The sequence below is a fragment of the Meriones unguiculatus genome, chromosome 2 (genome assembly GCF_030254825.1).
Source record: "Meriones unguiculatus strain TT.TT164.6M chromosome 2, Bangor_MerUng_6.1, whole genome shotgun sequence".
NCBI classification, from domain to species: Eukaryota; Metazoa; Chordata; class Mammalia; order Rodentia; family Muridae; genus Meriones; species Meriones unguiculatus.
This window is the reverse complement of record NC_083350.1, coordinates 71,421,651-71,437,687: the sequence shown is the minus strand read 5'-3', so window position 1 is coordinate 71,437,687 and position 16,037 is coordinate 71,421,651. Positions and strand designations below refer to the sequence as shown.

Genomic DNA, 16,037 nt, shown 5'->3' with positions numbered 1-16,037 from the left:
GTATCAATCCAAATCAAGTGTCAGGCTTGCACTTATTTGTTTGTGTTTTAGGGGTCAGCTTCAAAAAGATATTTTCATAGACAACTCTGTGTTGTGACATGGAAATTTCTCTAACATTAGCTACTTATCATTTCATATTTATTCAATTTGCATAAATATGCTCTTTAAATGCAATGCTGTGCAATAAAATTTAAGGTATTTACAAAATAACTCGGCACAGCTGTGTCTATCATAAATTTGACTGCCTGGAAAATGAAGTTTGTTTAAAATTTAGTCTCTTCATGGTTTTTTGAACAGTTCAAGTGTGAGTCTTCTATTTTGTATGCATCTAAGAGGCTTTACTTCATTCAACAATAAATACTGTTCTCAAACTATAACCCCACATATAACTGGCTATTTTTAAAAAATAGGATATGTTAATGCAGTTCACAGAACTAGTTCATGAGCAAAAGCTGCTTGAACAAAGCAAATATTCTTGGAATGGATCGCCTGGGTGATCAAAGCAGAAAATTGCTGTATAAGTGTTAGAAGATCTAAACTCATGAGACTTTGTTTACACCAATCTTGGCTACGTGGCTGGTATATGAAGAAAAAATAACCCACTTATATATTTCATCAGAGCTCAGAGCTTGGCTTAAGTTAGCTGTGGTTCAGAAGCTGTGGTTTCAAGTTCTAGCTAAGTGAACATGACTTCATTCCATTTGCTAAGGACTGCAGGTACCTAAGCTTTAATACACACTACCCTGGAACCATGAGGGAGCCAGTTAACTTTCCTGATGTAAACACTCCCACCAAGGCAAATACATTACTACCTTCATGGCGGTGGTGAGTGAAGTTGCGGAGGGGTGAGCACAGTCAGGTCTCTTCAGATGAGGCAGCAAGGAACCAGGTCCTACTAAGGAACCATGGGTCATTGACAACTGCTGGGGAAGGGAGAACCACACTTTCATCTATCTATCTATCTATCTATCTATCTATCTATCTATCTATCTATCTATCTATCTATCTATCTATCCATCCATCTACCTATCTATCTATCTATCTATCTATCTATCTATCTATCTATCTATCTATCTACCATTACAATTTATTCACTTTGTAACCCGGCTGTATTCCCTTCCCTCACATTCTTCCAGCCTCACCCTTTTCCCCTCTTCTCCCCCTATTTTGACAGTGTGGCCACTGGTAGATTTCTCATGCATCGGTTGATGGCCTTACACCCATGCACACATGGACAGCGGAGAGTGAACTTTGTGAGTTATTATAAAACAAAGAGGACATGAAGTTGGTAAGGGCCTATGTTGAGGGGAACTTGAGGGAATTAAGGAAAGATGGCTATGGTCAAGTTTCATTTGTGTGACAGTCTCAAGATTAAAAGCAAATAAAAGAAAACATGTATGTTAGGGTAGTGAGTATTTTTAAGTTTGATGGTAAGCAATCATGACTAAAATAATGGTTCTGGAAGTGATAATGAAGCACAAGATCCCAAAATACTGAAAGCCAACCATAAGTGGGCTTTAATAAAATGATAGTTCATTAAAAAGCATGTGTGGAGCTGGATATGAGGGCTCAAATGTCAGTCACTGATATTTAAACTTAGGACTAGTTAGTTATTACTAATATTTGTTCTTGAGGGTTTAACTTTTGATATTGTGTAGAAATCTAGTGGTAACTACAAACTACAAATTCAGAAGACTCACACCAAAGTCGGAGCTGCTTGAAAATTTGCACCCAGCAAATAATGTATAAGAAACAAAACATGTTGTTTATATACAAATGAAAGATTTTATGCACTGTTTATCTACCTATTCTTTTTTATATTTTTATTAATTAATTCAACTTACATCTTGGTCATACTCCCTTACCTCACCCCTCCTGCATCCCCTTTCCCCTATTTCTCAGAGTTGGGGAAGAATACAACCTCCTACCTACCCTACCCAGACACCCCAGTTCATCTATTCCCATGAGAACTGGGTTCATCTTCATCTCCTGTGGCCTTGTATGGAGGTCCCCTCAGGGGAAGTGATGGATTTTTGCATATTGGAGCATCCCTGCATCACTGGGATGACACCTACTTTATCATGGTGGATGATGTGTTTGTTGTGTTCTTGAATGCTGTTTGCAAGTATCTTATTGAGATTTTTGCTTCAAGGTTCATAAAGGAGATTGGTCTGAAAAACATTTTTTTTGAGTCTTTGTATGGTTTAGATACTAGGGTGACTGGCTTCATAGAATGAGTTTGGTAATGTTCCTTCTGTTTCTATTTTGTGCAATAGTTTGAGGAGTATTGGTGTTGGCTCTTCTTTGAAAATCTGGTAGAATTCTATACTAAAACCACCTGACCCTGGCCTTTATTTATTTCGTTGGGAGAATTTGATGGCTGCTTCTATTTTCCTTGGGGTTATAGGGCTGTTTAAACTATTTGCCTGCTCTTGATTTAACTTTAGTAGGTAAAATCTATCAAGAAAAATGCCATTTCCTTTAGATTTTCCAATTTTTTGGAATACAGCCTTTTGAAGTAGGACCTAATAATTCCTTGGATTTCCTCATTGTATGTTGTTAAGTCCCCTTTTTCATTTCTGATTTTGTTAATTTGGGTACTGTCTCTCTGTCTTTTAGCTAGTTTGGCTAGGGGTTTGTCTATCTTGTTGAATTTTTAAAACTACCAACTCTTGGTTTCATTAATTCTTTGTATTGCTCTTTTTGTTTCTAATTTATTGATTTCAGTACTGAGTTTGATTATTTTCTGTCATCTTCTTCCCTTGAGTGTGTTTGCTTCTTCTTCTTCTTCTTCTTCTTCTTCTTCTTCTTCTTCTTCTTCTTCTTCTTCTTCTTCTTCTTCTTCTTCTTCTTCTTCTTCTTCTTTTTAAATGTTTTCAGGTGATCTATCAAGTTGCTAATATGGGATCTCTCCAATGTCTTCCGGAAGGCACTTAGTGCTGTGATTTTCATCTTAGCACTGCTTTCATGGTGTCTCATAAGTTTGGGTAAATTGTGCCATCATTTTCATTAAATTATAGGAAGTCTTTAATTTTTTTTTTAAATTTTTTCCCTTGATCAGGGAGTTGTTCAATTTCCATGAGTGTGTAGGGTTTTGTTGTTGTTGTTGTTGTTGAGGTCTAGCTTTAATCCATGGTGATCTGAGAAAGAACAATGGGTTAATTCAATTTTAATGTTTCAACTGAAGTTTGCTTTGTGACTGACTATATGGTCAGTTTTGGAGAAGGTTCTGTGTAGCGCTGACAAAAGTGTATACATTTTCTTTTGTGTGTTTGAGTGAAAAGTTCTGTAGATATCTATTGGTTCATTTGACTCATGACCTCTGTTAGCTTCATTATTTCTCTAGCTTCAGTCTCAATGATCTGTCCATTGGTGAGAGTGGGACACTAAACTTTCCCACTATCAATGTGTTGAGATCAGTATGTGATTTAAGCTTTAATAATGCTTCTTTTACAAATTCAGGTGCCCTTGTATTTGGAGCATAGATGTTCAGGACTGTGATGTCCTCTTGGTGGATTTTTCCTTTTATGAGAATGAAATGTCCCTCCCTATCTCTTTTGATTAATTTTGGTTGAAAGTATATTTTATTATATATTAGGATGGCTACTCCAGCTTGTTTCTTGGGTCCATTTGCATGCAAAACATTTTTCCACCACTTTACTCTGAGGTAGTGTCTATCTCTGTTCTTGAGTTGTGTTTCTTGAATGCTGCAGAATGGTGGATCCTGTTTCCACAAACATTTTGTTAGCCTGTGTCTTTTTTTTTTTTTTTTTTTGAGAGTTGAGTTCAGTGATGTTGACAGAGATTAGTGGTTAATGATTGTTAGTTTCTTTTATTGTGGAGTTAGTGGTGATTGTGTGTCTGTGTGCTTGTTTTTTTTTTGGTTTTGCTGTTGTGAAATTATCTATATCCTGTGTTTTCTTGGGTGTAGTTAACTTCATTGGATTGTAGTTTTCTTCTACTATCTCTTGTAGGGCTGGGTTGGTGAATAGATATTGTTTAAATTTAGTTTTGTCATGGAATATCTTGTTTTCTCCACCTATGGTGACTGAAAGTTTTGCTGGTTATAGTAGTCTGGATAGACATCTGTGATCTCTTAGTGTCTGTATGACATCTGCCCACGTGCTTCTGGCTTTTATAGACTGTTGAGAAGTCAGCTGTGATTCTGATAGGTCTACCTTTATATGTTACTTGGCCTTTTTTCCTTTGCTGCTTTTAACATTTTTTCTTTGCTCTGTACATTTAGTGTTTTTATTATTATGTTGTTGGAGGAATTTTTTTTATCTATCTACTTGGTGTTCTTTAAGCCTCTTGTATGTTTAAAGGCATTTCTTTAGTTGGGGAAATTTTCTTCTGTGAATTTGTTTAAAATATTTTCTGGGCCTTTGAGCCTTTTTTATCTATTTCTATTATTCTTAGGTTTCGTCTTTTCATGGTGTCCTCGATTTCTTGCAGGTTCTGTGTTTAGAACTTTTCCGTCTTAATGTTTTCTTTGAGAGATGTGTCAATTCCTTCAATTTTATCTTCAACACCTGAGATTCTCTCCTCCATCTCTTGTATTCTGTTGGTGGTGCTTACCTCTGTGATTTCTTATTGTTTCTCTGTGTTTTATTTATTGTTTCTAATTCTGTTTTTAGGTCTTGAATAATTTTATTCATTTCCTTCACTTGTTTGATTGTGGTTTCCTGTCTGTTCTTGATGGCCTTTCTTTATTTGTTTGGTTGTATTTTCCTGCAATTCTTTGAGAGATTTGTTCCTTTCCTCTTTCTATGTCTCTAATAACTGCACAATCATAGATTTAAGGTCATTTTCCTGTGTTTCAGCTGCATTAGAATACCCATTGTTTCTTGGGGGGTCTGGTGGAGCCATGATGTCCTGGTTTTTGATGATTGTGTTCTTACACTGGTCTTTAGTCATCCTGGTTTGTCCATTGCTTTGGCTGTTTGCTTCTTGAACATGTACCTAAGACTAGGTTCACTCTTCTCTGGTGTCTGGAGTAGTCTTCAGGATGATGAGAAAGGTTCAGGGGAACACGAATAGGTGCTGGCACTTCAGATGTAGTTTCAGAAGGCAGAGTGTGGGCATGGTATTTTAAAGGGTGGGGCATGGGTGTCTTGATGGGTAGAGATGCAGTTGCCTGAGCTACCGGTAAGGGGAGGATGTCTGCCTCAGGTAGCAATAGTGGGGAAGTCAGTGCCTCAGAAGGTAGCTGAGCTGTGGCTTACAAGCCTACCTGACACTGAGCTCCTGTGACTCATACTGGCCTGGGCTCCACCATCTTGGATCTGGTATCCCTATGATTTTATTGTCTACCTGGTTTCCACAGGGGGACCAGTAAAACCATGGTTTGGAGGTTGGGATGCTGGCCCAGGAATCTAGGCACTTCCCTCAGGGGAAAGGGAGGGATCCGAAGTCTGCCTGCAGGAACAAAGGGTCCCTGGACCTGGGGACCTGCACTCTGTTGAGTATGTGGGAAGGGCAGGGTTCTCACAGCTCCTGACTCCTGGAGATGGCCACTGGGGCCCTGGATCCCATTGTCTCCAAATCCCTGGATTTCCCCTCTGGTCAGGGAAGCAGCAAAGTCGGCGTTTTGGATCCAGCCACCTGTTTACTCACCAGTTTTGCAGTCTCTGACCGTCTGCCCCTTAGATACAATACACACTGGTTGCTGCCATCTTGGAACCTCTCTATATACCTGCTCTTTGTTGAGGTTTTCATTATATTTTCCTCCATGTAACATTATTATTAATTGTTTGGAATTTTCACATCACTCACCTGATCATAATCCCTTCCCAGTCTTTCCATCTCTGCCACACCCTTGTGACCCTCTCTCCAAAAAAGAAGCAGACAATAAAAATAAGAAAAAGTCCACTCTGTTATCTTTATACTCACTGGAGCATGATCAAACTCTCAGTGGTCTGCCCCTTAAATAGAACTGAATCTTTCTTCTTTCCCCTTCCATACTTCTGCCAGGAGCCATCGATTGTGAAGAGCTTATTTCAGCATCCTAGTCACACTTTTTTTTTTCTTAGACAGGGTTTCTTTATGTAGCATTGGCTGTCCTGGACTCACTCTGTAGAGAAGGCTGTCCTGGATCTCACAGCAATCCCTGCCTCTGCCTCACTGAGTCCTGGGATTAAAGGTGTGCCACCAAGCCCTGTTTCCTTCACACTTTTTAAGAGTTCTCTTTGTTGGCCTCCTGTCTGGGCTGTTACTTTTGCAGGGTGGGTGGGTTGGGATGGGGGTTGTTATTGAAGCCACGTTTCTCTGTCTTAACTGTGCTTCTGCAATCATCGATATCACAGTAAAAGTAGCCTTCTTGCTCTTCACAGTCAGAAGAAGCATGGATCATGGACCTCTACATGGTTTCTGGTGACAGCACAGATCATGAACACGGCCCCTGCTGCAGTAGGATCCTGGATTCAGAAAAGGTCCTCAGAGGCTGTCACTACCTCAGGTGGCCGCACAGGCCAATCACATCAATATAGCTCCTGGTGGCAGGCCAGACTGTGGACATTAACATGGCTTCAGGATGCAGCACAGAGCAGGGACATCTGCACGGCCTTTGGTGGTAACATGTGCCACTGACCACATCCCATTTCTCAGCAGGGCGTGGCTGAGAAGGGCACTGGTGGTCACTGGCCTGGCTGGCTTGCCCAGATGCTGGCTCTTTGGCTGCCTCTACCTAATTTTTAAATCCAGAATGCCTGTGTAGTCAATGTGTGCCAGTGTTTCAAACTGGAATTGTTATTGTCATGTTGGAACATTTGCAAGGACCACAAAGCCCAGCCTAAAACCAGCAGCGAGAGACTGAGCTGGCAAAGCACACATCCCAGTATTTGCTAGATATGCAACAGTAGATTTCACCTTCTGGGAAGAGAAAAAAACAAAAACCCACTGCTTTCTACAAGCAACTAAAAAATGTCATGAATGAATAAACCATGTCTAACTTTAGAGATGAACTAATGTCATCAGTAAAAAGCTTGCAACTTCATCACACCACTCATCACCTCTGCAAATGCCTCCATTCTCTGGTCCTCCAGAACTACTCTCTACTTAATAGCTGACTGGATTTGAAAGGCAAGAAGATTAGAAATGATGTATAATATTTACCGAATGGCATCTCTACATCTTTAGCAAACTTCTGACATTACTTTTTCCAAATGATAATTTATGAGAAACTCTTTTTTAGTGCACTTAAATTTAGTGTACCTAAATTCTTCTTAGTATGTTATGTTATGGCACCTTTTAATATCAAGAACACAACAACATTGAAGGAAGCAGAGTTGTTTTTTTTTTTTTTTTGACAGAAGTATTACACACTCAGTAGGTATTTCTATGTAAAATAAGCATGATAATTTTTTTCTGTATTCCTGATGAAAGAGTGGGATTAGTGAAAAAGGGACAACTAGCTACGTAACTGCATCAAATATTTGAATCTTTGTATTTTGTCCATGTATTCTTACAACACCACATATCCAAATTTTGCTTTGCACATTGTATGACTAGGTTCTGTTGCTTATAAGGCAAGTGTTTAGGGACATACATGCTTCGAGTTGCTTTTCAAAAATTGCAATGAATGATCACAATTTAATTATTCTTGTGGAATTATTCTGGCTTAGGTAAAACAGTATCCCAAATAAAAGCACAGCCTGAGCTGCAACCAGAATGCAGGCATGCTCTAAGTAGATCTCACAGTTAAAAATTTAAATTACACTTGTTTATTTGTTTATGTATGTAAAAGCACCCGTGTTATAGTGCATGGGTGGACAATTTTCATAAGTCAATGTTCTCTTTCTACCTTTGGTTCTTAGGGAATGAACTCAGAGCACTGAGCTTAGTGGAAATGCCTTTACCCACTGAGCCATCATCTCTTGTGTGTGTGTGTGTGTGTGTGTGTGTGTGTGTGTGTGGTGCATGGAGTTTGTGGGCTCCTACATCTGTGCACTTACGTGTAGAGGCCAGAGAAAGCTATCAGGTGTCCTCCTTAATCGTTCTCCATCTTCTTCTCTTGACATAAGGTTTCTCACTGAACCGGAAGCTGTCCGTTTCATCTAGGATTGTTGGACAGCAAAGTCCAGTAATCTCATTTATCTGCCATTCCCTGCCATGCTGGGTTTACAGATACAAGTGGCCAGGCCAGGCTTGGAGATTCTATCTTGCGTTCTCACGCTTGCAGACCAAACATTCTTACTCACTAAGCCACCTACCTAGCCTGTAAAATTGAACTTCTACCCCACAGCCTTACCCACAGGGGTATGAGAAACTTTGTTCAGGCGAAATTAACCAAAAGCTTTGAAACACAATTTACTCCGTTAAATAATGGAATGTGAACCATGTAAGGGTTTTTGTACATTGACCACATGGACAAAGCAGGTCATTTTAATTAATTAATAATGCAGAACCGTAGCCAAAAATGGAGATAACCTTCAGAATGAACTAACCAACTGCTTGGATGACCAGTCTTTGCACAGTTTCATAAACATTAGTAAGTCATCATTTTTGGTCCTAGAATTTTTTATACTGATCAAAAACTTTCTTCTGTGAAATTTTAGTCTTAAGGAAAAATTTTTAAATTTATACTATTTTTATTTACGTGTATGTCTCTCTGTCAGTCAAGCTGTCTATCTCTCTGCCTCTGTCTGTCTCTCTCCCTCTGGGTATGTGTGTATGGGTGTTTGTGTGTGTATGAGTGCATGTACATGTGAGAGCGGGTGTCTGTTGGGTCAGAAGATGATGTTGGGTTTCATGAGGATTCTGGGAACTAAGTGCCATGTTTTCCAAGAGCAGGAAGCTCTCTTCACCACTGAACCATTTATCCAGCTCAAAATTATTTAAACAAAGGTCTAATCATCCGATCAAAAAAATGAGGTTCTTGGTGTATTCCTGTTTAACGGGTACTATTTTTGCATAACTGCATGTGGCCTTTTCCCCCTATATTCTTTGGCTTTCCTTCCCATGAATGAACTAGGGTAGGAGAAGGGTGAATGTGACTAGAACAAAATTCTGTTCTTCTTCAGTGGAGATACAGACTCAACAGTAAGCAAGGAGGGCACAGCCTGATCTGAAAAGCAAAACACAGATCTAAAGAGAGTGGATGGTACATGGCAATCTGGGAAGGTCAGAAACAGCAAAGGCATTGACATTCAGGGTATCTTAGTATCTAAACATACATACATACATATATATATATATATATCCGTGCCAGTGTCAACATTTACTGTACAGATTTTATGATGGAACTGACAAATGTCTGTGTTGATCTTGAAAAGCTGCACTATTTTTACAAGTTCATATTTTGTGGTGACTCTCCCTTGAGAAGTCAGTCCCATACTTGGGTATGTCCTGAGCATCTCTCTTTGTATGAAACTCTGTGCCTAAAATCTATGGCAAAACTGTCTCCACTAAACTTAAACTCACTGTAAAAATAGAGAATTTTCAAGGAACATGATATACGTTTAAATGACAAGATATTCCCACCAGCAATCTTGCCTCTACCCATTAGTTATTCATGATTTCATTTCATCCTGGACATCAGACAGGTTGACATTCTATTAACATGGGGCCAGTTACCTTCATTAGTAAGAGGAGTTTTGTGAGTACCTTACTGATTGCTGTCCCCTGACAAAGATGTGTCTACCTGAAAATTGATTTCTACTTCTTAAGAAAATTTTATTAAGAAAGAGTCTACTGCTGACATTGTTAACGATATTATACTATACTTGCAGACAGGAGCCTAGAATAACCCTACTCAGAGAGGCTTCACCCAGCATCTGAGTGAAACAGATGCAGAGGTCCACAGCCAAATATTAGGTGGAGCTTGGGAAATCCTGCTGATGAGGAAAAGAAAGGATTGTAGGAGGCAGAAGGGTAAAGAACACTGCAAGAAAACTTACAGAATCAACCAACCTGTGCCCATAGGGATTACAGAGACTAAATTACCAACTAGAGAGCATGCCTGGGACTGATTTATGCCCTCTGCAAGTATGTAGTAGTTGCGTAGCCTGGTCTTCATGTGATACTTCTAACAGGGGAAGCAGGGGCTGTCTCTGACTCTGTTGCCTGCCTTTGGGACCCTTTTCCCTAACTGGGCTGCCTTGTCTACTCTCAGTAGGAGAAGAGGTGTCTAGATGTTCTGCAACTTGATATACCAAGGCTGGTTGATATCTGTGGGAGACCTCCTCTTTTCTGAAAAGAAAGGGAGGAGGAATGGATTCTGAAGCAGGTATGAGGGGAAAGACTGGGAGGAGAGGAGAGAGGGGAAACTGTAGTCAGGGTATAAAGTAAAAAGTTAATTAATTAATTAATTAATTAAAAAAGAAGATGAATACGTTGTGAGGAAAGGTCAGGATGATGATACCAGAAAGGACAGGCCTGACACCTGAGTTCTATCTAGACTCCGTGTGCCACCTTGATTACATGAAACTTTCAAGTCTGCAAACACAGAAGGAACTTAGCAGGGTATCTTGAGCAATACCTTGGCTAATTAACTTTCTTCCTCTGTGCAGTTTCTTTCAAGAAGAAGCCAGTACCTACAGCACCACTTCCAGACAACATTAGAAGCAGGTACACACAACCTTCTCTCAAGGGCAAGAACAAGAGTGATCATAGACCCAAAAGACCAGACATGCCCTTGAATTTTAGGTGTGTGTGTGTGTGTGTGTGTGTGTGTTTGTGTGTATACATGTATATGTTTGTATACATCTGTATGTTATATACTTACATATGATTTTTTTTATTCATTATTGGTTTCAAGAGGCAGAACAAGGAAAATGCAAACACATTTTTAAAAGGGAAGATGAAAGACTAATTCCCTTGTTCAAATGTACTAGATGGATGTTAAGTAGGTAGGAGAAGTGATAAGGAATTGTATAACTATTCACTATCAAAGTGAATATTTTTCCATTGACTATACTAGCTTTTTGGGAAAACATTACCTGTGAGCCGCCCCACCCCCTTCCATGCACACAGTGGGAAGAAGGGTATTAGAAGTACTGTATCTTTATGTTGGCAACTCTCAGCTGCCTATAGGGATAACATATATGGCTGTTGAAATTGTTAAGCGGTGGACACAGGTGTATATGTGAAATCAACATAACCCATAATTGTTGGCAGTTCTGGACCTCATGGGCTCCAATGTCTTAACATGAGTGCTTTTTCAGTGAATGAAATTTATGTTCCCTTATGATTTTAAATCAAAAGCCAAGTAGAGAAAATATGGAAACATGAGAGCTTATTTTGTGTTAGTTAGCCAATATCCGTTCCATAATGTATGAAATTGCATTGACCTAAGCAACAGCCACCTCTAGAAACACAAAGAATTTATATTTTGTAATCATTGAAAACACATTGCCAATCTCTCCCCATATACACAGTCTTAATACAGAGTTTTAATACAATCTTGAAAAACATTACATAGAAAAATGGGTTTTAAGAAAAACAGTTGAAATTCATAGATATTTGGGAAAATAAGCTGGTTGACAATTATGAAAATATCCTTATTTTTAAGTGCTGATTGTAAGACTTGCTTTTTGATAAGTAATTATGAAAAATTAAACATTCCATCTAATTTTCATTTGAATGGAAAGACATAATGTCAGGAATATAATTGGTTGATGGAAAAGCTAAAATAAAATCTAAGTGTATTAACTTATTTTAAATTAATTTAATATCGATCAAGTCAAGGATCATAAATGTTAAAATTTTATGAGAAAATTTGAATGCTAAGTTATAGCCACATTTTTAAAGTTGGAAATGAAAACAGAAAATAAATCTGGAGCTAATTAAATGAAATCTTACCTGATACTCCTTTTTGTTCTCTTTTTCTCTCTATTCTCCCTACAATGAGAAAAGAAGTTAGAGTGTAGGGTCGTGAGAATATAATAATATAACTAAGATGAAAATGGAGTGTATGGTAATGTCAGAGCGGAACCATTATCTCTCAGCCATGCCCTGCATAATTTAGTAACGACTGCTCATAGTTGACACAGAGAAAGTGCTTTCAAATCACCTTATTGAAAAAAAAAAAAAAAAACTATACGCATATGAGAAATACTCTGTTGGGTTTTAAAAATTCTCTTAGCAAGAAGGCAGTTTTTGATAACATGACCATTCAGCAACACCAATAATAGCTTCCATCTAGGGCTTATGACATCTTAACCATGGGATTTTGAGTAGTAGGTTTAGAGGGCCAAACATAGATTCCCTCCTGTCTATCAGTCCTGAAATCTAATCAGAATATGGCCAGCTACCCTATAACAGTAGTTCCACCATTGTAGCAGTGGTTAAATCATGCCTGCTAGGTAGATATTGAATCACACAGGGTCCAGCACTGAGCAAGACTATTGACAAAATATTTTTTTTGAACAATAAGCTTAAAAGGTACTAATTTCTATATAGAGCACTCTCGGGTGTGAGGAAGCTAAGGAAAGGAAGAACAACCATAAACTCTAACACAATACTTGAAAGAGAGAAAGGACAAGCTATTTAACATGAGATGAAACATACACCGAGAGGTGCAGGATGTTGAAGATGCAAGAGACTCAAACAATCGTACCAAGAAAGAAGAGAGGGCCTGTGAAGTTATGGGGACAGTGGTGCTTGACCTGGATGCACACAGGATTTAGGACTGCTGATACAAGGATAGACCAAACAGAAACAGAGTGGGATAAGTGTGCACATACATTTCATCCAGGGGAAATGTTTAGAGCTTGCTTTAGGGACATAACCTCCAATGCTAGTATACAAGATTTATGCGGTAGGTAGTAAGAGAGTAAAATAGGTTATGGTTAGTAAGAACGTAAAGTACTGGTTGCCCGAGGGTGATAGGGCATCAAAACAGAGCCCAAGGATTTACAAAAGTTAAGTTGCAAGGCAGGTGGCAAGGTAAAGATTTCTCAGATGACTTGGGGCATGTGGTGATGAATGTAGGGGAGTGATAGGGTACAGAAATGATGGGTTTTGTGTTGATTTACTAAGTTTAAAGTTTCACAGGCATAGGAGAAATAGCAGAGATCAAAGTTGAGATTATGGATGCAGGATATGCCCATGTAGAAGTGAAGGGTGGAATAAAATGTAAAGGCAGATGATATAGAGAAATAGGCTGACATCAATAACTGAGAATTCATAACACTATATATCTGGTGTGTGTGGGACCATGAGAAAGCAGAAGAGGCAGAGATCCTTGGGATATGAAGGACAAACTGAGCTGGGAACAAACAATAAAGTTCCAGGAAATTTGGAATAGGGGTTCCAACAGCATCCAAAGCTGTCAAGTTCACTCAAAGTCACACAGCACCATCTCTGTGGGAGGCAACATTTTCAATAGAGAGGGACCAGAAGAGTAAGGGAGCAACTAGGAAGATGAGGCTGAGGATGCCATTTGTCACTCGAGAAACCCTGCAGCATATAAATGGGTTTGATGGGGCAAAGGTTCTAGCTGACACAAGCCAATGCTAATGCTAATCTATGGGATGCTTGTCCAAGCTTCAAGACTCGGGCAAGGAGCTCTGCCCCAGGATAATGATGTGAAAGGCCACCAAAGTGGAGGTGAAAGCACTGTCTCAGCATGGGTAAATGAGAGTCATCCCTCCTACTGTCACCTTCTTGTTACCTAGCAACATTTCGTGGCTGGAACATTATAAGGAAGTTATAGAACACATCAAAGCTATGTGTAAACTTTATGCAAGTAATTCTTCAAGGCCTTATTGTCTTTAAAAAAATGCTAAAATGCAAGCCTTCCCACCTATAGCTGCCTGAATTGGAGAATTCCTTTAATTGGCACCTTGATTAATCATTTTCATTTGGGCTCTTTCCAGAAGACTTGCTGGTTGCAATTTATTTCAATGATTCAAACTGATAAATAGGATGAACAGTCCATTTAAGGGCCTCATTTGTTACCGAGTGAGGCACATGCTTCCTCTTGCAAGTTTGCTGAAGGACGAGCCGCCCCTTGCATTTGGTTACACCCTCAGGGTTGTGAGGTGCCTCAAATGTTTTTGTTAACTTAAAAAATTGTGTGTAAAGCTTGGCTTAGCAGAGTGTTCATAGATTAGCAATGTTTTGGAGAGCCTTTAGCTTCTACTAAAATAAATTTTAGCAAATCCCAAGATGAAAGCAGATGTGTTTAAGGCTATCATAGTACTCTCAGTGGCCCATATCTTCTATCCTCTCAACACTCATGTTCTTTTTTAAGTCTCTCTCATCACTGAATTAAACAAACTTGTGTAAACAGGATTTTGCAGAAATGGTGGAGTGTGACTTCCATGGTTGGGCATAAAACACGTAGTTCTCATCTTTCTGTCTCTTGAAACTACTTATCTGGGGGAAGGCAGATAATAAGAGTGAGGGCAATGACACTGGCCGTGGAAAGAGCCACATGGCATCGAGCTGAGGCCTCCTGTCGCTATCCAGTGAGTATCAAAAGTGCCATCGGTGACCAGAGACACGAACAGCTTAGTCAGTAGCCCTAGTCAGGAACTTAGATGTCTTTGGATCTGGCTGGTATCTTAGATACAAGTTCATGCAAGTCCTGGGCACATGGAGTTAGACTTTGAATGAGGAATGTCCTCTATGAGTTTCTGTATTTCAACACTTCTGCAGCGGATGGTGCTGTCTGGGAAGGTTATTGAAGCTGTGTGTGTGTGTGTGTGTGTGTGTGTGTGTGTGTGTGTGTGTGGCTTTGCTGGAGAAAAGACCGCCAGTGGTACGGGGTAGAGGTGGAGATGGGAGTTGAAGCTTTACTGTCTGGTTCCAGCTCCTGTTTCCTCCCTCTGAAATATGATGGCTGGCCTCATGCTTTTTCTGCCATGCCTTCCCCACCATGATGGACCATGTCTTCTCTGGAACAGTCAGCCAAAATAGGCATTTCCTCTCTCACACTGCTTTGTGTCGGGGTGTTTTGTCACAGCTAAAGAAGGGGATTTATACACAGGACCAGCCATTCAAAAGATCTCCACAGATAAGATGTACAACAATAAAAGCTTATTATTGTTTTGATTGGAAAAACTGTTATGAACGTGCTGAAAGCCTGTGCCAGTTCACAATGTGACGAAATACACCTGCAGTGATGCAGGCTGCAGGCGGCCCTCCTGGATTTCTCTTCTTTAAAGTGAGGAACCAGAAGCTGAATTTTTGGAACGCCATGGAAATGAAATGACCAGCTACGGTGAGTCCAAGTAAGTGAATGAAATCCCTATGAGACATGGGGACCCAATGTTTCAGAAGGGAGCATAGAATGCACAGTTTAAGTTTTTACTGAGGCTTTAACAATTCTAGCTCTGGGTTATAAGAAAAAGCTTTGTAACTGAAGGTAGGCATGTAAATGTTACTTAATAAGTCTCTCCTGCCAACAGGTCTATCGTACAATAGTTAGATTTCTATTTTTGGTTGTATACACACAGATTTTCAAATTACAAAGATAAAGTACATAAGACAAATTATACTGGCCGAGGGACACAAGGCTTGCGTGCTTGCACAGAGAGAACCCGCTCACTGTCTTTTCAGTCTCTTTATCTTGCTCTGTGGGGGGATGATCTATCTTGTGCTCTTTCAGCTTTTGTTTTCGGAGCAAGAAATTAGTCCGCAACCTATATCTAATGATTCGAAGTTTAGGTTTCAGGTCCAGTGGAAATCCCAGGATGTGTCTTCTGTTGTAACAAATTCTGAGTTCATAACAGGCGATTATCCTATTCCCCGAAGCCATTGCATCCTGGAGGCTCTTACTCAATAATCTGGACACAAACTTAAGGAAGTCTCCCCAGAGCCTCCTTTTCCCCAGCCTTGATACTCTCTTTAAGGGAGTTCACTGTTCTCCTCTCTCGCTGCCATCACTGTACTCATGAACTTGACCTTTTATCCTGAGATGACCTCATGTGTATAGAAGGGTTCCTGACCAACTTCTTTGTTTTTCTCTGTTCTTTTGCCTTTCTGCTGAGCATCAAAATCCCTGTCCTTTAATATGGAATTTGTGAATGGATGATTTTGCCACCAGTCGCTTCCTCCCTCCCTCCATCAAGTGCCATTCACAATACCCATTT

At 39.6% G+C, this 16,037-nt stretch overlaps 1 protein-coding gene across 2 annotated transcripts in view; it reads right to left on the bottom strand.

Annotated features, from left to right (window-relative positions):
- The window catches only part of Chst9 (carbohydrate sulfotransferase 9), a 270,592-nt gene that overhangs the window by 131,033 nt on the left and 123,522 nt on the right, over positions 1-16,037 (bottom strand). The window contains exon 3 of one of the 2 annotated variants that reach the window (XM_060377647.1): positions 11,800-11,838. The exons of the other annotated variant lie outside the window; for it this stretch is intronic. Within the exon in view, the coding sequence (XP_060233630.1) occupies positions 11,800-11,838 (39 nt within the window). The remainder of the gene's footprint in view (positions 1-11,799; positions 11,839-16,037) is intronic. 2 annotated transcript variants of the gene reach the window in all.